The following is a 25,154-nucleotide window of genomic DNA, read 5'->3' on the forward strand; positions in this document are numbered from 1 at the left end:
TGGTGCTTGTAAAGCCGGGTGGAAAATCCAATGCAGCCGCGTCCTTATTGTTTGTTCTGTGTTAGGCGATATTTGCCCTCTCACCCACCCTTTCTTACCCATGCTCCCACCAGGCAGAAAGAACAACTCTCACTTCTCTTTCTGAGGAAGAGAAGCTTGCTTTTTTTTCTTTTCTATTTGCCCAAGCTTTCATAAGACATTATTGAAATTTTTCGTAAAAGAACTTTAATATAATATGAATCCTTTTTCAGGGAGAGCATGAAATAGAGGATCCTTTCTCTCTGTCTCTCTCTCTCTCACTGTCCACTCTGCCTGTCAAAAAAATAAATAAATAAATAAAAATAACATAAAAAAAAGGCCGGCACCACGGCTCACTAGGCTAATCCTCCGCCTTGTGGCGCCGGCACACCGGGTTCTAGTCCCGGTTGGGGCGCCGGATTCTGTCCAGGTTGTCCCTCTTCCAGGCCAGCTCTCTGCTGTGGCCAGGGAGTGCTGTGGAGGATGGCCCAAGTGCTTGGGCCCTGCACCCCATGGGAGACCAGGAGAAGCACCTGGCTCCTGCCATCGGATCAGCGTGGTGCGCCGCGGCGGCCATTGGAGGGTGAACCAACGGCAAAGGAAGACCTTTCTCTCTGTCTGTCTCTCTCTCTGTCCACTCTGCCTGTCAAAAAAATAAAAAAAAAATCAAAAAAAAAAAAAAAAAAGAAAAAGAAAAAGAAATAGAGGATATAGAATTCCCCTTTGCTTTCCTGTGTGAATGCCTGGGTTGAAATGAAAACTGAAACAAGACCGATGGATTTCATGAAACCCGCCGATCCTCTTCTCCAGAACAGAGCTGTTTGTCCTGAGCTAGTCACTTCCTCTCACTGGACATCCCACCCAGACCTGCCTTAGAGCCCACCTTGGCTGCTACAAAATTGCTCTGTCTACCCACTCTGCAGTAGCACTCCGGACCACTGCAGTGCAGCTCCTCTCAACACTCAATTTGCCTTTTTTGGCAGGAGGTGTGCTTTTTTTTTTTTTCTTTTACTTTTATTTAATGAATATAAATTTCCAAAGTACGACTTATGGATTACAATGGCTTCCCCCCAATACCGTCCCTCCCACCCACAACCCTCCCCCCCCCTTTTTTTTAATCTTTCTTTATTCCTTCTGATTTAACTCTTTTCATCTTCCTTCTGAATTCTTCACTTCATAGCCTAGAGATCTTTTCAAATTTAACTGGCAATAACAAAATGAATTAGTATTTCTTACCTATTATAATGATTTCATTCATTGAAAATGTATTAGTTGCTACAATTTGCAGGCACTGCCATTTAATAGAGTTTTGTAGTCTTCATGGTTGAAGAGTGCCGTGTTGGTCATTTTTATTAAAAATTTAAAAAGAAAACCTTTTGTGTAGTATTTTAGAAGAAAACTGCTCCTTGCATAATTGATCCTTTATGGAAAAAACTATTTATTCTGGAGCACTGTAAACCCACAGAAGCATTATTCTGTGTTATCGTTTAATAGTATAATTATGTTTCCAAGTATTTTTTATGTTCCCCTTCCAGAACCACCTACACATATTTTTACCTACTCTCTTTCAGCTTTATTGAAACTGCAAGTGCAACTCTATTGAAGTTTTAAAATAGGAAATTTTGTTCGATGTAATTTTCTCATGCTCTGATTGAAGAGCAATGACAGTAATATTTTCTAGTATTTTATCCTGTGTCTGTATTGATGGGTATTTTTCTAGAACAATTTTTATACTACTTTATAAGGAAAGGCATCAAAGTCTCCTGGGTCCCTCACATTATCCTAGTATATATCAGCTGAGAATTTTGTTTGGCAGAAAATTGCAGAACCTGATTGCAGATACTTGATTTGCTTTTTCTCATAAGTCCAGAGGGCAGTGGTCCCAGGGTAGTATAGCAGATTTTTGCTATCAGTGTGCAAGGCTCCCATTGACTTTCTTCTCTGAAGTAGATAGAATGTATCTTTCATCCTAACATTCACCACCTAGGCACAGACCAGGCCATGTAGACTTTCACACCCACATTTTGGGCTTAAAGAAAGGAAGAAGGGCAGGGCAAAGCAGTGGGGAGGACTACCCGTATGGGAAGGCAAATCCTGCCCCCAAAGTCCCAGCAGACTTCTGCTTTGAGCTCAGTGGTCTGAACTGTATCCTATGGTTATTTAGATCCTCAAGGGTCCCAAAGGAAGGCTAGTATTTTAGCCTCAAACAAAATTGGGATCCGACAGGAAGGAAAGAATGAATGGTCATTAGCACTTACTGTTTCTGCCAGTTTCAAAATTCAGATGAGAAAATTTCTTTAGCATTAATAGTGAAAAGCACATCAAAATTCCCATTAATTGTTGAACTCCATAACCTTGCCTGTGGCCTTGGCTTTACAGTTTTAATGAACAAGCTTGTAATCAAGAGAAAGAGGACTGCAGTTGTGACCACTAATTATAAGAAAAGTACTGGGTTTTGAATCGTTTTGTTACAGAAGGTGTCAGAAGAAATATCTTTTATAAGGCACAGCAAATTGTATTAACATTATATAACTACATTAAAAACTGAAATGAAGTTAACCAGCTACATCAAGTTGGGCTTTGTGGGGTTGTCATGACTCAGTAAGTTCAAGAGGCTCGGGGAAGCAGTCTGAGCTGAGCGGGTTCACAAGTGGATGTCTTGGGTGATCAGACTCTCGCCAGAATAACCCAATAGATAATCGTATAAACTCCAATCTCATCCCACTAAGTCTACAATAGAAGATACAATTATTCTGAAATAATATCTTTTCAGATATTATTACTTTATAAATAATTATTACTTTATAAAAAGACTTATTTATTTGAAAGCCAGAGTTATAGAGAGGGAGAGAAAGATCTTCTGCCTGCTGTTTCACTCCCCTATGTGGCTGCAACTAACAGGGATGAGCCAGGCTGAGGCCAGGAGCCAGGAGCTTCAACTAGGTCTCCCACATGGGTGGCAGGGGCTCAACTGCTTGGGTCATTGTGAGCTCATCCTGCGAAGCCCACACTGTTAGAAAGATGGGGCAATGGCGTTCTTCAACAAGAATCACCAGAGATAGTTGTAGTGAATACATCCGTTTATTAACAATCAGGCACTTAGGGCCAGTGCTGTAGTACAGTGGGTTAACGCCCTGGCCTGAAGCGCCGGCATCCCATATGGGCACTAGTTCTAGTCCTGGTTGCTCCTTTTCCAATCCAGCTCTTTGCTATGGCCTGGGATAGCAGTAGAGGATGGTCCAAGTCCTTGGGCCCCTGCACCCACATGGGAGACCTGGAAGAAGCTCCTGGCTTCAGATCATCGCAGCTCCGGCTGTTGTGGCCATCTGGGGAGTGAACTAGTGGATGGAAGACCTCTCTCTCTATCTCTACCTCTCTCTGCAACTCTGTCTTTCAAATAAATAAAATAAATCTTTTAAAATAAAACAATCGGGCATAAGCTTTTATGGGCCAGGCAAAGGGGAGTAGCTAGTTCAGGGTAGCAACACTAGTTCTATAGGACAAAGCTGATACTGGAACCTCTAGCCTTCCCCAATCAACTTGAAGGTCACATAGCCTATTTAGCCTTCCAGGTGGTCTTTATGGGGCTGGGCCACACTCAGGAGCTGTATACCTAGTTGACAATTACAAAGCCCTTGAACAGGAAGTGGGGGTAGGGGAAATGTGCTTGGGGTTACTGCCGCCTGCCAGCAGCCAGGTCATGTGTGGGGTCCCAGTGTGCTGAGCCCTTGACCATGGTTTTTTCCTGGGGAGCATGGCACGCCATGCCCTCTTAACCTCCTGCATGGGCTAGGTAGGCACAGACAGGCACAGGGACACCTACAAGTCATCTTCTGCTGCTTTTACCAAGCCATATGCAGGAAACTGGATTGGAAATGGGGCAGCTGGGACTCCAGTGGGCACCCATATGGGATGCTGGCTTTGCAGGCAGCAGCTTTACCCACTGCACCACAAAAACAGCCCCTGTTTATTACTTTTAATTATATAAATATACAAACTTGCATGTATTACCATTATAAAAATGCAATTGTAGCATCATCTTCAAGTTTGTTATATTTATGTATCCTTTAGACTTTCTTTGTTCTGGACAGAGAGATAGATGGAAAAAGAAGAAGAAGGCAACAGCATTGTGGTGCAGCAGGTTAAGCCACTGCCTGCGATAGTACTATCTCATATGAGTGCTGGTTCAAGTTCCCCTGCTGCTCCACTTCTGATCAGCTCCCTGCTAATGTACCTGGAAAAGCAGCAGAAGATGGCTTAATTGTTTGAACCTCTACAATCCACATGAGAGACCTAGAGAGCGTTCCTGGCTTCTGGCTTTGGCCTGGTCCAGCCCTGACTGTTGAGAACATTTAGGGAGTGAACAGTGGATCAGTGGATGGAAGATTCTCTCTCTCTCTCTTGCTAAATCTGCCTTTCAAATAAATTACCTTAGAGAGAAAGAGAGAGAGTCTTGTGTCTGTGCATGTTTATGTAGTGGTATCATATGGCATAGGCATCATGGTATGACTTGTTTTTCTTACTCAGTCATTTATATTGGAGCTAAGACCAGATGATCTATTTCTACTGTGCAAACAATCTTATTCTTACACTTAAGCTCTTGGAAAAGTAAGATAGCATAGATATCCTTAGATTACTAATAAATATAGACATCACCCAGGTTTCTTCTTGTGGATTGGATGCTATGACTGGCAGCTGAATAGCTCATCAAGGGGCACCTGTCAGCTCCTATTCACTTGAATTTACAGTCTGTACTGCAACTTAACCAAGACTAAGTCAGCCTGTTTTTCCTTCCTTGTGTCATCACATAAACCTTAATTGACTGCCCATTTTGATTCAGAGTTTGGTGATCCTAGATTTAAAAATGAGGAGGAGGTGGTGAAAACTATGTGTTTGCTTTTAAATCAACATGTTTAAAGATTGATTTATGATGCAATCACATAATGCTTTTTTCAGTAAATATGTATTTCAATTTTTTTTTGCACCAAGTTATTTTAAAGTTTCCTTTTCCTTGAATTTTTTTTTTGCCAGGCAGAGTTAGACAGGTTTTCCTTGAATTTTTAAAACTACTCTGAGGGGCCGGCACTGTGGCATAGTGTGGGTAAAACTGCCACCTGCTGTGCCGGCATCTCATATGGATGCCTGTTCGAGACCCAGCTGTTCCACTTCTGATCCAGCTCTCTGCTATGGCCTGGGAAAGCAGTGGAAGATGGCCCAGTCCTTGGACCCCTGCCCTGCATGGGGAACCCAGAAGAAGCTCCTGGTTTTGGATCGACCAAGCTCCTGACTTCTCTGCCATTTGTGGTGTGAACGAGTAGATGGAAGATCTCTCTTTCTCTCTCTATCTCTATCTCTCTGCCTCTCTGTAACTCTTCCTTTCAAATAAATAAATTCTTAAACAAAAAAGACACTCTTTGAGCTTTGGAAACATTCATTCAGGCATTTGTGTGATATTAACTGGGGCATGAAAAATAGGTAAAAGAATACTCCAAAAATCCATGCAAAAGATTCAGAGGGATGAGTTGGATAATTCCCTGCTACTGATAGAGAAGTTAGGAGTAAAGGGCCCAGGAATAAGCAAGTGATTGTTTTCCTTTAAATCTAGGTATGTTGAATAGGAAAGTTGATTCCTCAAGTTATGTCAGAAGGTTGACAAAGTCTTAAATTTGAGGGTGTCTAAAATGGCAAGTCAAGTAAGGAGAACAAGATCACTTTTACTACCCTTCCCTTATGGGTCCCACACCTGAGCAGAAAATCTGGAAGAAAACAGTGTTTCTTCATAAATAATTACTTAGTTTCCCAAAGCTCAAAATTGCCATTTATGGCTTTTGGTCAGAATTTCGGATACAATCTGTGTGGACTCATCTATTCTCTCCCCACCCCCCAAGTTTCTGGAAGTTTCCCTTTTTCTACAGAATATACTGCTTTAAGCCAGGTATGTATACTTGTTCAGCTTCTCTTGAGCTTTCTGAGCTGTTAAAATAGCTGTGAGCATGTGGAGGGAGGAAGGGCCTGAGGGTCTTACTTTAGTATCTTTATACTCTGTGCAACTCTGAAGTCCCACAGAAACTGGATCCTTCTAGGTCTTTTGACTGGATAAATTCTTTCTGCTCATCCCTGTTCCTGCTGTTTCACTCCCCAAATGGCTGCAAAAGGGAGTGGACCAGAGCGAAGCTAGGAGCCAGGAGCTTCTTCTGGGTCTTCCACGTGAGTGCCAGGGCCCAAGGACTTGGGCCATCTGCTGCAACTTTCCCAGCCCCATTAGCAGGGAGTTGAACTGGTATCCTTATGGTATGCTGGTGTTGCCCTCCCCACCAATAGCTTTTTAAAGTTTTAGTCCTACCTACTTCTTTCACAATTTATTCCTAGATATTTGGTTTTTGTTTGTTTTGATTCTTCTTTTGAATGAGATCTTTCCCCCATATGTTTGAATTGATGATGTAGCTGAGCACTTTATTTTTATTAATTCTCTTCCTTAGTCCCTTGGTTCCACTAGTTTTTCTAAGACAGTAATTTTTATCATATGCAAACTATATGCATAATGCTTCATACTGGAAGTAATTTAAACCCTTGTGCTTGAATTTAAAAGAGAACTCTGGGTGTTAGATTCTGATCAAGCTAGGCTTTGGCCATAATATTTGACTAACATTAGCATGTCAAGGTGTCTTCCATATGAAGATGGCTATTGTTTGATAACATAGCCAAGATTTTTTCCCCCATATTGTTATCATTCTTACATGTTTTGGTTGACATAATCCACATCATAAAAAACTCACCCTCACAGGCACATATCTGTAGTATCATTCAGCTTAGATTTAAAAAGCTATCCATCCACATTGCTGTACAATCTTCAGCCTGGCACACTGACTTTTATTTTTTTAAAAAATTTTTTATTTAGTAAATATAAATTTTCAAAGCACAGTTAATGGATTACAATGGCTCCCCCCCATAATTTCCCTCCCACTCGCATCCCTCATATCTCCCACTCCCTCTCCCATTCCATTCACATCAAGATTCATTTTCAGTTATCTTTATATACAGAAGATCAATTCAGTACATATTAAGTAAAGATTTCATCAGTTTGCACCCACACAGAAATACAAAGTGTAAAATACTGTTTCAGTACTAGTTATAGCATTACTTCACATTGGACAACACACTAAGGACAGATCCCACATGAGAAGTAAGTACACAGTGACTCCTGTTGTTGACTTAACAATTTGACACTCTTGTTTATGGTGTCAGCAATCTCCTCAGGCTCTAGTCATGAGTTGCCAAGGCTATGGAAGCCTTTTGAGTTCGCCGACTTTGATCTTATTCCGACAGGGTCATAGTCAAAGTTGAAGTTCTCTCCTCCCTTCAGAGAAAGGTACCTCCTTCTTTGATGGCCCTGTTCTTTCCACTGGGATCTCACTCACAGAGATCTTCCATTTAGGTCTTCCTTTTTTTTTCCAGGGTGTCTTGGCTTTCCATGCCTAAAATACTCTCATGGGCTCTTTAGCCCTATCCGAATGCCTTAAGGGCTGACTCTGAGGCCAGGGTGCTATTTAGGACATCTGCCATTCTATGAGTTTACTGTGGCACACTGACTTTTATTCTCAGTGCATTAAAAGATTTTCTTAAAAGAATAAACATTTTAGCAATATAAAGACTACTGTACTATGTAATTTCATTATCACTGGGCAATGTTTTTTTTCCTCAGCTTTAGACAAGTCCTGGTTTTTCACATGCCTAGTAAATACTTAAGGGGTCATTGTTAATTTTTTTTGTTTTCACAAAAGTTTAGATGCTTCTTAAAATCTGCAAGTATTCGATTTATGTCAACACTTTAGCCATTGGAAAGCTATACACTATACACTATAAACTTTACAATATATATCAAAGTGTTCTTCCTATCGTCTAAGAAATTTTCCAGAAAATATATTCCTTAAAAATATTTTCAGTAATTGAAAATTCAGTATCTAAAAGGCTTTGCACTCTGAGAACACTCAAGCAATTTCTAAAATGTCACATAATGTGAACATGGAATAATTTCCCAAACTAAGTGCTCTTAAATTATTTAACATGAAAAATTCTGGTAAAGGAACAGTTACTCAGCCAAAAGTAATTCTGACTATAGGCTAAAGAGGCCAGTTTAAATTTCTCACTAGTAAGCATAAAATTGGAATGGCCTAATGGCAAGTACTTCTTTCAGGATCAGGAAACATTTGTTTGAGTAGTTTCATAATCCATAATCTGAAATGTGTGGGGCCAAAGGTATTTTTTTATTTTGTAGATTTTTAGAACTATGCTACAGGAATATGTCTTATATGCCCCGTGGGGCCTATCAGTATTGTAATTAAACACATACACATTTTTGCACAAATGTGTGCACTGTTCACATTTGCTAGGATAAATAGCAGGTTAGCTCAGGCTTGCTGTTGATTTCAGCTCAGGGTGGGTTTGGTGACTGATAGTGAAATAAGCCTGGATTTGTTTTAGATTTTGAACCTGATGTTCTTCTGCACATGACTAGGCATGTGATCTTAGTCATTTTTTCCCCAGGCCTCAATCACTTCAAATGGTAAAGTGAGAAATGGGTCTAAGTAAATTATTAATGAATTCTCAGGTCTCAACCTGAATGTCAATTCAATTATTTCATATAACATTATAATTAAATCAGTTTTGTAATACCTCAACTTAATAGCTCCTTAGTTCAGAGGCTTTCAACATTTTTGAAACACGAGTAGTATTCATAATTTATATATAAAGATTAAGGTGTGTGGGCCAAGGAGTATCTCCACGTGGTCTTCTGTGTAGTTGGAACCAAACTAGGTTTCAAGTTCATGAAGACATATTTGTTTTTGGTTGCAGCTTTGATTGTCAGAGTGTACCAGGACTTTTCCATTCTTTTAATTTAATTTCTGACAAACTTTTTGAGGTACACTCACTTGTAATCCAGTGTAATATTCTTTTTTAAAAAAGATTTGATAAGCAGTCTGATGGGTGGAGTGGAGGAGAGAAAGGGAGGGAGATGTCTTCCACCTGATGGTTCACTCACAAAATGCCTACAACAGCCACAGTGGGGCCAGACTGAAGCCAGGAGCCTGGAGCTCCATCCAGGTTTCCCACAAGGGTAACAGAGCTCTAAGCACTTGGCCCATCTTCTGCTGCTTTTCCAAGCTCATTAGCAGGGAACTGGATCAGGGGCAGAGCTGCTAGGCCTCTGAATAGCAATTCAATATGGGAAGCTGGCCCTGCAGGTGGAGGCTTTGCCTGTTGTGCCACCACGCTGGCCCAAGTGTAATACTCACGATTTTAATTGAAATAAGAACTGTGTAGAGATGGTGAGAACTACATTGTGAGACTATGGCTCTTTAACTTCAAAACTCATGTTGAAATGTAATTGCCAGTGCAGTGGTATTATGAGGTGGTGGGACTTTTAAGAAGTGAATGGGTCATTAGGAGGGATTAATGCAGTTACCATGGGATTGGATTAAAATGAAGAATCCTTGCTTGGCTTAGATTTTCCACAAGGCCCTTGCCAGATGCAACTGCTTTTTGTGGCTAGTACCTGTGTTATAAAAACACCTGTGTTTTTTTTTTTTTTTTTTTTAAAGGCATCTGATTGTCTTTGAGCATGGAATGCTCTTCATTTTTCTATATTTTCTTCCACTTTCTGTGGTCTTGCTCCTTGTTCCTTCTATCATTTAATTAACTGGTGACCCTTGAGGGCATTTACATTGCATACTCTTATTTGTAGAGTACATTATTAAAGAAGACTAAAAGAAGGATTATAGATGGGTCTGGAGCTGTGGCATAGCAGATAAAGCTGTCGCCTGAAGCACCGGCAACCCATAGAGGTGCCAGTAGGAGTTCCAGCTGCTCCACTTATCCAGCTCCCTCTTAAAGCAGTGGAGGGTAGAGGATGGCCCAGGTACTTGGACCCCTGCACCCATGTGGAAGAATGGGTGAAGTTCTTGGCTCTTGGCTTTGGCCTGGCCCAGCCTTGACCATGAGGTGAAACAGTGGGGAGTGAAACAGTGGTTGAAAGATCTCTCTTTCTGTAACTTTGCCTTTAAAATTCTTCATAAATTATATATATATATAATTTATATATATAATATATAATATTATATAAATATATATTCACTATATATATATATATATATATATATATAAACAGATGCTCTACTTCCGATCCAGCTCTCTGCTATGGCCTGGAAAAGCAGGCCGAAGTGCTTGGACCCCTGTACCCACACGGGAGAACTGGAAGAAGCTCCAGGGTCCTGGCTTCGGATCGGCCTAGCTCTGGCTGTTGTAGCCATTTAGGGAGTGAACCAGCAGATGGAAGACCTCTCTTTCTCTCTGCCTCTCTGTAACTTTGACTTTCAAATAAATAAATAAATAAATAAATATTTTTTTAAAAAAATAATGCATTAACATGGCTAAAGTCCCAGGACCCACAATTCTTTTTTTTTTAACTTTTATTTAATGAATATAAATTTCCAAAGTACAGTTTATGGATTACAATGGCTCCCCACCATAACTTCCCTCCTACCCGCAACCCTCCCCTCTCCCCTTCCATCCACATCAAGATTCATTTTCAATTATCTTTATATACAGAAGATCAGTTTAGCATATATTAAGTAAATATGTCAACAGTTTGCACCCACACAGAAACACAAAGTGTAAAATACTGTTTCAGTACTAGTTATAGCATTAAATTACAATGTACAGCACATTTAGGACAGAGATCCTACATGAGGAGTAAGTGCACAGTGACTCCTGTTGTTGACTTTACAAATTGACACTCTTGTTTATGGCGTCAGTAATCACCCTAGGCTCTTGTCATGAGTTGCCAAGGCTATGGAGGCCTTTTGAGTTCGCCGACTCTGATCGTATTTAGACAAGGCCATGGTCAAAATGCAAGTTCTCTCCTCCCTTCAGAGAAAGGTACCTCCTTCTTTGATGACCCGTTCTTTCTACTGGGATCTCACTAGCAGAGATCTTTCATTTAGGGTTTTTTTATTTTTTTTATTTTTTTTATTTTTTACCAGAGTGTTTTGGCTTTCCATGCCTAAAATACTTTCATGGGCATTTCAGCGAGATCTGAATGCCTTTAGGGCTGATTCTGAGGCCAGGGTGCTGTTTAGGACATCTGCCATTCTATGAGTCTGCTGTGTATCCCACTTCCCATGTTGGATCGTTCTCTCCCTTTTTTATTCTATCAGTTAGTATTTGCAGACACTAGACTTGTTTATGTGCTCCCTTTGACTCTTAATCCTTTCATTATGATCAATTGTGAACTGAAATTGATCACTTGGACTAGTGAGATGGCATCGGTACATGCAACCTTGATGGGGTTGAATTTGAATCCCCTGGCACGTTTCTAACTCCACCATTTGGGGCAAGTCAGCTTGAGCATGTCCCAACTGTACATCTCTTCCCTATCTTACTCCCACTCTTATATTTAACGGCGATCACTTTTCAGTTAAGTTTCAACACTTAAGAATAATTGTGTATTAATTACACTTAATTCAACCAATAGAATTAAGTAGAACAAAAAAATACTAAAAGGGATAAAGTATTAAGTTGTACATCAACAGTCAGGACAAGGGCTGATCAAGTCACTGTTTCTCATAGTGTCCATTTCACTTCAACAGGTTTCCCCTTTGGTGCTCAGTTAGTTGTCACCGATCAGGGAGAACATATGATATTTGTCCCTTTGGGACTGGCTTAATTCACTCAGCATGATGTTTTCCAGATTCCTCCATTTTCTTGCAAATGACCTGGTTTCGTTGTTTTTGACTGCTGTATAGTATTCTATAGAGTACATGTCCCATAATTTCTTTATCCAGTCTACTGTTGATGGGCATTTAGGTTGGTTCCAGGTCTTGGCTATTGTGAACTGAGCTGCAATAAACATTAGGGTGCAGACCGCTTTTTTGTTTGCCAATTTAATTTCCTTTGGGTAAATTCCAAGGAGTGGGATGGCTGGGTTGAATGGTAGGGTTACATTCAGGTTTCTGAGGAATCTCCAGACTGACTTCCATAGTGGCTTGACCAGTTTGCAGTCCCACCAACAGTGGGTTAGTGTCCCTTTTTCCCCACATCCTCGCCAGCATCTGTTGTTGGTAGATTTATGTATGTGAGCCATTCTAACCGGGGTGAGGTGAAACCTCATTGTGGTTTTGATTTGCATTTCCCTGATTGCTAGTGATCTTGAACATTTTTTCATGTGCCTGTTGGCCATTTGGATTTCCTCTTTTGAAAAATGTCTATTGAGGTCCTTGGCCCATCTCTTAAGTGGGTTGTTTGTTTTGTTGTTGTGGAGTTTCTTGATCTCTTTGTAGATTGTGGTTATTAACCCTTTATTTGTTGCATAGTTTGCAAATATATTTTCCCATTCTGTTGGTTGCCTCTTCACTTTCCTGTTTCTTTTGCAGTACAGAAACTTCTCAATTTGATGCAATCCCAAATGTTGATTTTGGCTTTGACTGCCTGTGCCTCCGGGGTCTATTCCAAGAAATTTTTGATGGTGACAATATCTTGCAGGGTTTCTCCAATGTTCTCTAATAATTTGATGGTGTCAGGTCATAGATTTAGGTCTTTAATCCATGTTGAGTGGATTTTTGTGTAAGGTGAAAGGTAGGGGTCTTGCTTCATGCTTCTGCACGTGGAAATCCGGTTTTCCCAGCACCTTTTATTGAATAGACTGTCCTTGCTCCAGGAATTGGGTTTAGATCCTTGATCAAATATAAGTTGGCTATAGATGTTTGGGTTGATTTCTGGTGTTTCTATTCTGTTTTATTGGTCTATCCATCTGTTTCTGTACCAGTACCATGCTGTTTTGATAACAACTGCCCTGTAGTATGTCCTGAAATCTGGTACTGAATAGTTTGAGAAGAATTGGAGTTAGTTCTTCTTTAAATGTCTGGTAGAATTCAGCAGTGAATCCATCTGTTCTTGGGCTTTTCTTTGCTTGGAGGGCCTTTATTACTGTTTCAATTTCTTTCTTTTTTTTTTTTTTTTGACAGGCAGAGTGGACAGTGAGAGAGAGTGAGACAGAGAGAAAGGTCTTCCTTTGCCGTTGGTTCACCCTCCAATGGCCGCCGTGGCTGGCGCGCTGCAGCCAGCGCACCGCGCTGATCCGATGGCAGGAGCCAGGAGCCAGGTGCTTTTCCTGGTCTCCCATTGGTTGCAGGGCCCAAGCACCTGGGCCATCTTCCACTGCACTCCCTGGCCACAGCAGAGAGCTGGCCTGGAAGAGGGGCAACTGGGACAGAATCCGGCACCCCAACCGGGACTAGAACCCGGTGTGCCGGCGCCGCTAGGCAGAGGATTAGCCTAGTGAGCCGCGGCGCTGGCCCGTTTCAATTTCTTTCTCAGTCATGGGTCTATTTAAGTTTTCTGTGTCTTCATCGTTCAATTTGGGTAGGTTGCGTGTAGGACCCTCAATTCTTTAGGGATGGACAGAATGACTGGTCCCATTGCTTTAGAAAATGTTTTGAACTTGATGGAGTTTATGTTAAAAGTACACACAGTAAACAGTATTTTTTATCTTTTAATTCCATTTTTCCACAAATTTATTGAGCACCTACTATGCTGTATAGACACTGAGGGATACAATCATAAGACAACTCTAATTTACATGTCCATTGAAGGAGACAAATGTGAACTCAGTAAACATTCCAATGTGAATACAAATTACCATGGAAAGGAAAAAAAATAAGGTGAATATTATACAAAGAATCCTCCCTTATTTGGACAGAGGTCTGGGTAGGTCTCTCTTGAGGAGGTGATATTTTGTTTGAGTAAAAGGCTGATTAGAAGCTAAGCAGATAAAAAGAAGGAAGTATTTTTAAGGCAGAGGAAATAGCAAGTGGAAGGGTCTTGAGGCAGATCAAACCAGATGTATTTGGGAAATAGAAAGGCCAGATTGAAATAGGAGGGTTAGACTAGGTGAATGAAATGAGGGTGGAGAGAGAACCAAAATTCAAGGCTTTATACGACACTGAAAGGAGTTCAGATACTATTTTTTCTTTAAAGATTTATTTACTGAGGCCAGTGCTGTGGCACACTAGGCTAATCCTCCGCCTGCGGCACTGGCATCCCATATGGGCACTGAGTTCTAGTCCCCAGTTGCTCCTCTCCCAGTCCAGCTCTCTGCTGTGGCCCAGGAAGGCAGTGGAGGATGGCCCAAGTGCTTGGGCCCTGCACCCCATGGGAGACCAGGAAGAGGCACCTGCCTCCTGGCTTCGGATCGGCATAGCTCTGGCCATGACAGCCATATGGGAGGTGAACCAATGGAAGGAAGACCTTTCTGTCTCTCTCTCTTTCTCTCTCTCTCTCTCAATGTCTGTAACTCTAGCTGTCAAATAAATAAATAAATAAAATCTTAAAAAATATTTATTTATTTGAAAGAGTTACACACAGGGTAAAGGAGAAGCCGAGAGGGAGAGAGAGGTCTTCCATCCACTGGTTCACTCCCCAGTTGGCCACAATGGCCCAGGTACTATCTCAAGGGGCAATTTGTAAACCATTGAAGAGATTCAAGATAGAATATATTCAAGTTTACATTTTTTAATAAAGTTATGTGATAGAAAGTGAAAGAGCAGGAGTGAGAGCACTCCCCTCTTCAGTTTCACTCCTCAGATGCCAATGACAGCTGGTGCTGGGCCAGGATGAAGCTGGGAGCCAGGAACACAGTGCAGATCTTCCACATGCATGGCAAGGACCCAACTCTTTGAGCCATGACTGCCGTCTTCCAAGGTCTGCTTTAGCAGGAACCTGGAATCAGGAGCTAGACATGGAGATCAGATTCATACAATCCCAGTTTGGGACAAAGGCATGCTAACTGGTGTCTTCACTGCTAGGCCAAACACCTGCTACAGATTTGAGGTTTTAAGAGGTTGCTTGAGCAGCTGTGTGGAGAAAGCATATACGGGTACAAATAGAGTGTTGTCTCATCCAGATAAGAGGTGATGATGGCTTGACTCATGTAGAGGCAGTGGAAGTAGACAGACTGGCTGTACATTTTGGAAGAAGAATGTTGATGGATAGGATTTGGATAATAGAGACCAGCCAAAATGACTGCCAATGTATTTAAAGATTTGAAACAAGAGTTTTTGGGGCCGGCGCCGTGGCTCAATAGGCTAATCCTCCACCTTGCGGCGCCGGCACACCGGGTTCTAGTCCCGGTCGGGGCGCCGGATTCTGTCCCGGTTGCCCCTCTTCCAGGCCAGCTCTCTGCTATGGCCAGGGAGTGCAGTGGAGGATGGCCCAGGTGCTTGGGCCCTGCACCCCATGGGAGACCAGGAAAAGCACCTGGCTCCTGGCTCCTGCCATCGGATCAGCGCGGTGCGCCGGCTGCAGCGGCGGCCATTGGAGGGTGAACCAACGGCAAAGGAAGACCTTTCTCTCTCTGTCTCTCTCTCTCACTGTCCACTCTGCCTGTCAAAAATAAAAAAAAAAAAAAAAAAAAAAAAAAAAGAGTTTTTGGACCAGAGATCCTGTGTATATTCCACACTGCAGTTTATTTCTATATTCCTAGAGCTGCTGCAACTTTTCAAAAGTCATGGACATTTGGTCTTTTCCATTTAGCAAGGTTTAGGTTGCTGCAAATGTCACTGGACATGGGTAGATCAATATAGTGGCTGTGGAACAAAAACTTAGGAGATGTGGACACTATTTCTTGGAGACCCACTTGACTAGTCTGTCTGCCCTGAAGGTGATGTGTTCCTAAAAATGATCTCAGTTAAATGCTATTACAACTCGGGTTTTTGGGAAGCAGGTGTGAAGCAGACTTTGGAATGTGAGATGTTTATCAGGGATCCACACCTGAGAAAGGAAGGAGGAAGTAGAATTCAGAAAATGAAGAATCATCTTCAATACAGCTGCAACAAATTCTGTGCAACTCTGGCAGTTGGCTCTACATCAAATATTGCCTGTCAGCGTCCTCCACTGAGCCCAAATTGTTATACACTCCTGCCTTACTTAGTCACTGGGTTTGGGCTGCCCCAGGGGAGGTGTGATGAGGCTGTTTTCTGTAGCTGAGTTCACATCTGAAGGAAGTGGCTGCTGGAGGCTGTTATCAGATTACAATCCCATAGCCAGGCCTAAGTCCTTCCTGGAAGGTAGATCTGGCTGGGCCATGTCCGAATCCACCACAAGTGCTGTATCGTTTGTGGTAGAAATAGTGAGTTATTTATTCTTCAACACATATAGTTTCTATTTTTCTCTGGAACTGAAGATAAAACACATACAACATTTTAATCACCATATATGTCAGTTGAGGTAATCAGTCAAGGAAGTCTAAGAGGGAAAAGTTTGGAAACCGTGACCAAAACCAGAAAAGTTCAGAAGAAAACACTAGTGGAGGGAGGCTTGTAGGAGCAAGGGAAAAATAAATTTTAAGAAAATACAGAGTTATTGCAACTATGCTTAATTTTTTAAACAATTTATTTGAAAATGCAAAGAGACAGAGCCAGGCAGAGAGAGGTATTCCACCCACTGGCTTGCTCCCCAAATGCCTACAATAGTCAGTTTCACTCCTACAACAGTCAGGGTTTAGACAGGCTGAAGCCAGTATGCAGGAACTTGTCTGGGCCTCTCCTGTGGGTGGCAGGGACCCATGTACCACTCCCTGCTGCTTCCTGGGATCTGCATTAGCAGGGAGCTGAAAGCAGAGCGGGCCTGGAATTCAGGCTTTGTGATATGGAAGCAGGCATCCCAAGTGATGTCAAACGCCCATCCTCTGTGCCTCACTTGGAGAAGTACGTCAATGATCACGTCTTTAAAAATAGTTTTAAAATGACCTTGTGGCATTGTGACTGTCATTGTTTCCTTGACAGATACGGATAACGTTAATGAGAGACCAGCCATTCCTGACAATTGGAAGAAATGCTAGCTCAGATTTTTTTTTTCTATTTCTAACTTTATCATATGATTTATAATGAATTATTCACTCTTTTAAAGACTTATTTGAAAGAATGTTTACAGAGAGAGAGAGAGAGAGAGAAAGAAAGAATATCTTTCATCCACTGGTTCACTCCCCAGTTGGCTGCAATGGCCAGAGCTGCACCAATCTGAAGCCCAGAGTCAGGAGCTTCCTCTGGGTCTCCCATGCAGGTGCAGGGGCCCAAGGACTTGGGCCATCCTCTACTGCTTGCCTAGGCAATAGCAGAGAGCTGGATTGGAAGTGGAGCAGCTGGGACTCGACCCGGCACCCATATGGGATGCCGGCACTGCAGGTGGCGGCTTTACCTGCTACGCCACAGCCCAGCCCCATACTATGAATACTATGAAACAATACATATCCATTTAAGCAAAGTGCCAAAAATTTCTTTATTTCAGTTATACAGGTTTCATATATTTCATATATACAGAATTAGGAACAAGGTGGGATTCCCTTCCCTCTCACCCACCTTCCAACCCTTCCCCTATCCCTGATGCCCATTCTTAATTTTGACAATTATCTAGTATCAGTTTACTTAGTGATAATACAGTTAGTCCTACTCTAAAGTAGGACTTTAGCAAATAGTATGAAGAGATAGAAAACAAAACAAAGCAAAATTAAAGAAACGATTGTTCCTAAATGGAAGAGACAAAGATCACATGTTTTTCCTAATCCATGCAACTAATGAAATACTTGAAATGTAACCAATCCCCATGTACCAATGCCATTTCACTAGTCCCGGTGATCAATTTCTGTTCACAATTGATCATAATGATAGGACTGATAGCCAAAGGGAGCACACAAACAAGACTAGTGTCTGGAAATACAAGCTGATAGAATAAAAAAAGGAGAGAACGATCCAACATGGGAAGTGAGATACACAGCACACCCATAGAATGGCAGATGTCCTAAACAGCACTCTGGCTTCAGAAAAAGCCCTTAAGGCACGCGGATCTGGCTGAAAAGCCCATGAGAGTATTACAGGCATGAAAAGCAAAACACTCTGGTAAAAAAAAAACAAACAAAAAAACAAAACAAAACAAAACCAAAACAAAAAAAAAAAACAAAAAAAACCCAAAAAACAAAACAAACAAAAAAAAAAACTAAAACCTAAATGAAAGATCTCTGTGAGTGAGATCCCAGTGGAAAGAACGGGTCATCAAAGAAGGAGGTACCTTTCTCTGAAGGGAGGAGAGAACTTCCACTTAGACTAGGACCTTGTTTAAATATGATCAGAGTTGGTGAACTCAAAAGGCTTCCATAGCCTTGGCAGCTCATGACAAGAGCCTAGGGTGATTACTGATGCCATAAACAAGAGTGTCAATTTGTTAAGTCAACAACAGGAGTCACTGTGCACTTACTCCTCATGTAGGATCTCTGTCCTTAGCGTGCTGTACATTGAGATTTAATGCTATAACTAGTACTGAAACAGTATTTTTCACTTTGTGTTTCTATGGGGGTGCAAACTGTTGAAATCTTTACTTAATATATACTAAATTGATCTTCTGTATATAAAGAGAATTGAAAATGAATCTTGATGTGAATTGAAGGAGGAAGGGAGAGGGAAAGGGGAGAGTTGCGGGTGGGAGAGAAGTTATGGGGGGGGAGCCATTGTAATCCATAAACTGTACTTTGGAAATTTATATTCATTAAATAAAAGTTAAAAAAATAAAAAATAAAAACAATAAATAAATAAAAAAGAAATGTAACCAATCCCTAGAGTAAGGACAGTCTATTCAATAAATGGTGCTGGGAAAATTGGATTTCCACGTGCAGAAGCATGAAGCAAGACCCCTACTTTTGACCTTACACAAAAATCCACTCAACATGGATTAAAGACTTAAATCTATGACCCAACACCATCAAATTATTAGAGAACATTGGAGAAACCCTGCAAGATCTAGGTACCAGCAAAGACCTAGATCTTCTTGGAAAAGACCCCGGAAGCACAGGCAGTCAAAGCCAAAATTAACATTTGGGATTGCATCAAATTGAGAAGTTTCTGTACTGCAAAAGAAACAGTCAGGAAAGTGAAGAGGCAACCGACAGAATGCAAAAAAATATTTGCAAACTATGCAACAGATAAAGGGTTAATAACCACAGTCTACAAAGAGATCAAGAAACTCCACAACAACAAAACAAACAACCCACTTAAGAGATTGGCTAGGACCTCAATAGACATTTTTCAAAAGAGGAAATCCAAATGGCCAACAGGCACATGAAAAAATGTTCAAGATCACTAGCAAATCAAAACCACAATGAGGTTTCACCTCACCCCGGTTAGAATGGCTCACATTCAGAAATCTATCAACAATAGATGCTGGGGAGGATGTGCGGAAAAAGGGACACTAACCCACTGTTGGTGGGACTGCAAACTGGTCAAGCCACTATGGAAGTCAGTCTGGAGATTCCTCAGAAACCTGAAGATAACCCTACCATTCAACCCAGCCATCCCACTCCTTGGAATTTACCCAAAGGAAATTAAATTGGCAAACCAAAAAGCAGTCTGCACATTAATGTTTATTGCAGCTCAGTTCACAATAGCCAAGACCTGGAACCAACCTAAATGCCCATCAACAGTAGACTGGATAAAGAAATTATGGGACATGTACTCTGTGGAAAACTATACAGCAGTCAGAATCAATGAAATTCAGTCATTTGCAAGAAAATGGAGGAATCTGGAAAACATCATGCTGAGTGAATTAAGCCAGTCCCAAAGGGACAAATATCATATGTTCTCCCTGATCGGTGACAACTAACTGAGCACCAAAGGGGAAACCTGTTGAAGTGAAATGGACACTATGAGAAACAGTGACTTGATCAGCCCTTGTCCTGACTGTTGATGTACAATGTAATACTTTATCCCTTTTAGTATTTTTTTGTTCTACTTAATACTATTCATTGAACTCTTTAATTAACACACAATTATTCTTCGGTGTTTAAATTTAACTGAAAAATGATCCCTGTTAAATATAAGAGTTGGAATAAGAGAGGGAGCAGATGTACAGTTGGGACATGCTCAATCGGACTTGCCCCAAATGGTGGAGTTTGAAACGTGCCAGGGGATTCCCATTCAGTCCCTTCAAGGTTGTATGTACCAATGCCATCTCACTAGTCCCTGTGATCAGTTTCAGTTCATAACTGATCATAATGATAGGATTAAGAGTCAAAGGGATCACATAAACAAGACTAGTGTCTGCTAATACTAACTGATAGAATAAAAAAGGGAGAGAACGATCCAACATGGGAAGTGGGATACATATCAGACTCGTAGAATGGCAGATGTCCTAAACAGCACTCTGGCCTCAGAATCAGCCCTTAAGGCATTCGTATCTGGCTGAAGAGCCCATGAGAGTATTTCAGGCATGGAAAGCCAAAACACTCTGGCAAAAACAAAACAAAACAAAACAAAACAAAAAAACACCCTAAATGAAAGATCTCTGTGAGTGAGATCCCAGCGGAAAGAACGAGCCATCAAAGAAGGAGGTACCTTTCTCTGAAGGGAGGAGGGAGCTTCCACTTTGACTATGACCCTGTCTTAGTAAGATAGAAATCGGTGAACTCAAAAGGCTTTTATAGCCTTGGCAACTCATGACTAGAGCCTGGGGAGATTGCTGACGTCATAAACAAGAGGGTCACATTGTCAAGTCAACAACAGGAGTCACTGTGTACTTACTTCTCATGTGGGATCTGTCCTTAATGTGTTGTCCAATGTGAAGTAATGCTATAACTAGTACTGAAACAGTATTTTACACTTTGTGTTTCTGTGTGGGTGCAAACTGATGAAATCTTACTTAATATATACTAAATCGATCTTCTGTATATAAAGAGAATTGAAAATGAATCTTGATGTGAATGGAAAGGGAGAGGGAGTGGGAGATAGGAGGGATGTGATTGGGGGGGAAGTTATGGGGGGGAAAGCCATTGTAATCTATAAACTGTACTTTGGAAATTTATGTTTACTAAATAAAAGTAAAAAAAAAAAAGAAGCAAACTTCCTGTTCTGAAAAAAAAAAGAAATGTAATGTATATGAGCAAAATAGACATTTGGAGAATGGATGATTGTTTAAAGTGCCAAAAATTTTTAAAGACACATAGAAAAACTTGCGTAGTTGAGGAACAAATCCCATTCATTAGAAAATATGGAGTCATTTATAAAACCTACCAAAGATTTTAATAAAGACAACATGAAGCACTAGAAATTATTTTGATAAAATACAACCTAACCCTAGTGGTAAATAAATGCCTTTCGTTATTTCTTATTTAGAGAAGATGTTACTACAGAGAGCATAAAATTGGGTGGATGTCAAATCATTTGTTATTTAGTTATGAAAGTTGCTTCACTGAATGATACATTGTAAACAACAACATTCTTGTTCCCCTCCATTATGATCATTGTCATGAATTCCTGACTGATATTAATGTCTGCATTTTTAAGAAAAATTAACATATAAGGTCTGCATTTGAAGTGAATGACAAAATGTACAAAATTAAATAATTAAAAATATAAAAACAAGTATACAGATACAAAATTAGAATATGGTTCTTTCTATTAAAAAGGATCTTTATTGCTTTATGCTGTAAATATTATTCAATATAATTGAGGTAAAGATGTATTTTTTGTTTGAGTTACTTAGTTTATGTTTTATGCTACTTGGCCTTAGAGTACCTCTATGTTTTGCTGTATCAAAATGGTTCATACAGTGCTCAGTTAGGACATTAAATGTATCTGTATGGAGAACACCATTTATCCTTTATATCCTATTTTATCTATTAACATTTTAAATTTCTGTTTCAATCTTTTTTCAAATTTAATTGAAATTATTTTTTTCTTAGTTAGAAACACATCTACATTATTTGATTTATAGTGTTGTAATACTTAAACACTCAGTTAATGACTAAACAACTAAGTTTTAAAAATGGTTTAACAGTAGTGATATTTTGTATTGTGGTATTAAGTTTTAAAAAAATCCATAATATATTATTAACTTACATAGACGTATTCCCTCTGTGCCTTTTTAAGAGTAAAGTTTTGTGAGGAATATATTGGCTAAATTCTAAGTTTCTAGCAATAGAACTTCAAATGCATTATGAATGTTGTACTGTATCATTTCTTGAATTTGGATTTAAAATATTTTAAAATAAGATATGAAGTCAACATTTTTCCTGAACTATATTTGATTTCCAATAATATTATTTTTGTCATTTTTATGTTTTTATGAACAATAGATAATCTGATATTCCATGTGAAGAATGGGATGAGAAGTACGAAGTATAAACCAGTGGACTATCAACAATTGCATGCATTAACTGAGACAAAAAAATTAGCTTCTGCATCTTCAGAGCTAAAGGTGAGAAGGTGTGTGTGTGTGTGTGTAGTTTAGGAAAATTAAATTACTAGGAAGTGTAATATTTACATTGCAAATATGAAAATAAGTGACATTGCAAATAGGTTTTAGCATCCCACAACTATTATAATAAACAGCAGTGAATAATGGTCTCAGAAACTGTTATTTTACATGCATTTCTCACTTAATGCTCATAACACTATGAGGTCTGGGTTTAACTTTATTTTTAGAAAGAAGGCAATTTCATTAGCTTTCAGGAACATCCAACTGGATTAATAAAAATTGCTGGTAAGTGCAATACATGGAGCATTTTATGATTTAAACTCCTTTGCTAACACAGTACAAAGATACTGTGAGGTGCTCTGTTTTTTAGAGTTTCCCTTTTTGGCTCATGTATGTCCCATGCTGAGACAAGGCAAATCTGTACTAGATTTGATAGGAGTTCGTTGCAAAGAGTTGTGCCTGGTAATGTAGGGCCAAGTATAGTTTAGGATTATGCATGCAGTGTGTTTACCTTGTGCAAATAGTAGAGTTTCTTTAAAGCAGCATTTCTTTTTGCTTGGTTGCATTAAAAAACTGGTTTGTTGAAACAACACAGTAAGTAATTTATAAGTTTTCATTTGTATTTAAAATTTTTATGTTATGTTCCATGTTTACATGGCTTTATATTATTAATTTTTAAAAAGGTAACTCATGATTCCAGAGAACACTTGGTACCTTATTCTAGAGAAATTAGAGCCATTTTCTCTCAAACTAAGTTGACTATTTTAAAACTGGGGCATTATTTGATTCAGATGTCACTTGAAAATAATTTATTAGGACATTTAAAGAAATTCATGAGAAAAGCATCTGCATAACTATCATTCTAATAAAATAGTTTCATATATCTGACTTCTGTTCTGACACATTGCACATTTACCATATGTGTATATACATATATACAAGTATATATAAAAATAAGCACTTAATTCATATATTTCTCTATGATAAACAAAAGTCCTGTATACTTTTTACCTTAGTATTTTTGTATATAACCATTGTAATAATATGTAATTAATTATTCTAGACAAAAATATTATATGCCCACTATTTGCCCTGAAGATAAAATAGTGACAAAAATAAAGCCCCTACTCTTATTAAGTACATTGTTTGCTTGGGGAGGGCGGGGAGTCACTATTTACCAAATAAGCCCCAGAATAAACTTGTATTAAGTGTTAGCTGCAGTGAAAACATGCTGCCTAGCATATATGATAGGGCTTGGTCCTGACTTGGTAGGTAGATAAGGCTTTTCTGAGAAAGTAACATTGGAATTGTAATCTCAATACCTGTAAGAATCAATTAAGCAAAAACATGAGTGACAAATACTACAAAAAGAAAAAGCTGCATGCATAAACACTTTTTAACTTGAGAGAATGCAGGCTGTATCCAAGTCTGTCATGTTGAAAATCATGGTTTGCAAACCTCTTCTCTGATAGACTTTTCATGTTGCAGAATTGCTTACCTCCATAGGTAGATTCCGATGATTTGGCTATCTGGACCAAAAGTCTGAATATTTTTTAGTGTTTTTGAGACTTATTTCCAAATTTCTTTTCGAATATTGTTCTTTTTTATTTTTATTTATTTATTTATTTATTTATTTTGACAGGCAGAGTTAGAGAGAGAGAGACAGAATGAAAGGTCTTCCTTCTGTTGGTTCATCCCCCAGATGGTTGTTACGGCTGGTGCACTGCGCCGATCCGAAGCCAGGAGCAAGGTGCTTCCTCCTGGTCTCCCATGTGGGTGCAGAGCCCAAGCATTTGGGCCATCATCCACTGCCTTCCCGGGCCACAGCAGAGAGCTGGACTGGAAGAGGAGCAACCGGGACAGAATCCGGTGCCCTAACCGGGTCTAGAACCCGGGGTGCCAGTGTTGCAGGCAGAGGATTAGCCAAGTGAGCCGTGGCGCTGGCTGAAGGTATTGTTCTAATAAAGATACCACTACAAACATGTTCTCTATGTTTGTCAGTATTGAAATATACATATATATACACATACACACACACGCACACTTTGATTATATTTATTCATTCATCTGAGATGTACTAAAACAAACATACACAACATTTTGGTTGAGTACAGAATGGTTGGATGGTTGAGTGTTAAAATAAATTTCAAAATAAATTTCTCTTTGATGATAGACTATCAAAGAATAAATATATTTAATATCCTTATATTGTGATTTTAAAAATTTGACAATAAGCAGAGGAACAATAATTTCTTAGCCCTGTCAATTGCTGGATTGCATCTCTGGTCACTGTATTATAGTTCAACTGGCATTTTATTTAATTTTAAAAGATACATTGATCTGAAATGGAATGCAGAGCAGAGAGAGTCAGTGAGCATGAGAGCAAGAGTGCGATCCTCCATCCACTGGTTCACTCCCCAAGTGGCCGCAACGACTGGGACTGGGTCTAACTGAAGTCAGGAGCCAGAAACTTCATCCTGGTCTTTCACATGGATGGCAGGGGCTCAGTACATGGGCCATGTTCTTCTGCTTTTGCAGGCACATTAGCAGGGAGTTGTATAGGAAGCAGAGCACCAGGATCTCAAAATGGCACTGTGACATGGGAGGTTACTGTTGCAAGCTGGCAAGTGGGTGGTTTAACCTACTGCACCACAACACAGGCCCTTACTGGAACGTTCAGTGACATTACTAACTTTTGTGTTCATAGTGATACATAACTAAGAAGCTTTTCAGTTACATATTTTCTAGAATAACTTTGTACCTGGGATTCATAGCTTGGAAAATCTCAAAAGAGTTTTTCTTAAGTACTGAAACTGGCTCATAGCCTGTAGAAATCATTTTGACAA

At 39.9% G+C, this 25,154-nt stretch overlaps 1 protein-coding gene across 4 annotated transcripts in view; it reads left to right on the top strand.

Moving 5' to 3' along the window:
- Window positions 1–25,154, top strand: part of CCDC148 (coiled-coil domain containing 148) — a 314,500-nt gene that overhangs the window by 62,034 nt on the left and 227,312 nt on the right. For 3 of the 4 annotated variants that reach the window (XM_051849517.3, XM_051849516.3, XM_089328306.1), the window contains one exon: window positions 22,187–22,308. In XM_051849517.3, coding sequence (XP_051705477.3) covers window positions 22,216–22,308 — 93 coding nt within the window. In that variant the 5' untranslated portion in view covers window positions 22,187–22,215. Of the gene's footprint in view, window positions 1–22,186; window positions 22,309–24,126; window positions 24,259–25,154 lie in introns of those variants that run through there. The other variant, XM_051849521.3, reaches the window with a different exon arrangement.

Source organism: Oryctolagus cuniculus, chromosome 3 (assembly GCF_051225735.1).
Source record: "Oryctolagus cuniculus isolate XC-2025 breed Fujian yellow rabbit chromosome 3, ASM5122573v1, whole genome shotgun sequence".
NCBI classification, from domain to species: Eukaryota; Metazoa; Chordata; class Mammalia; order Lagomorpha; family Leporidae; genus Oryctolagus; species Oryctolagus cuniculus.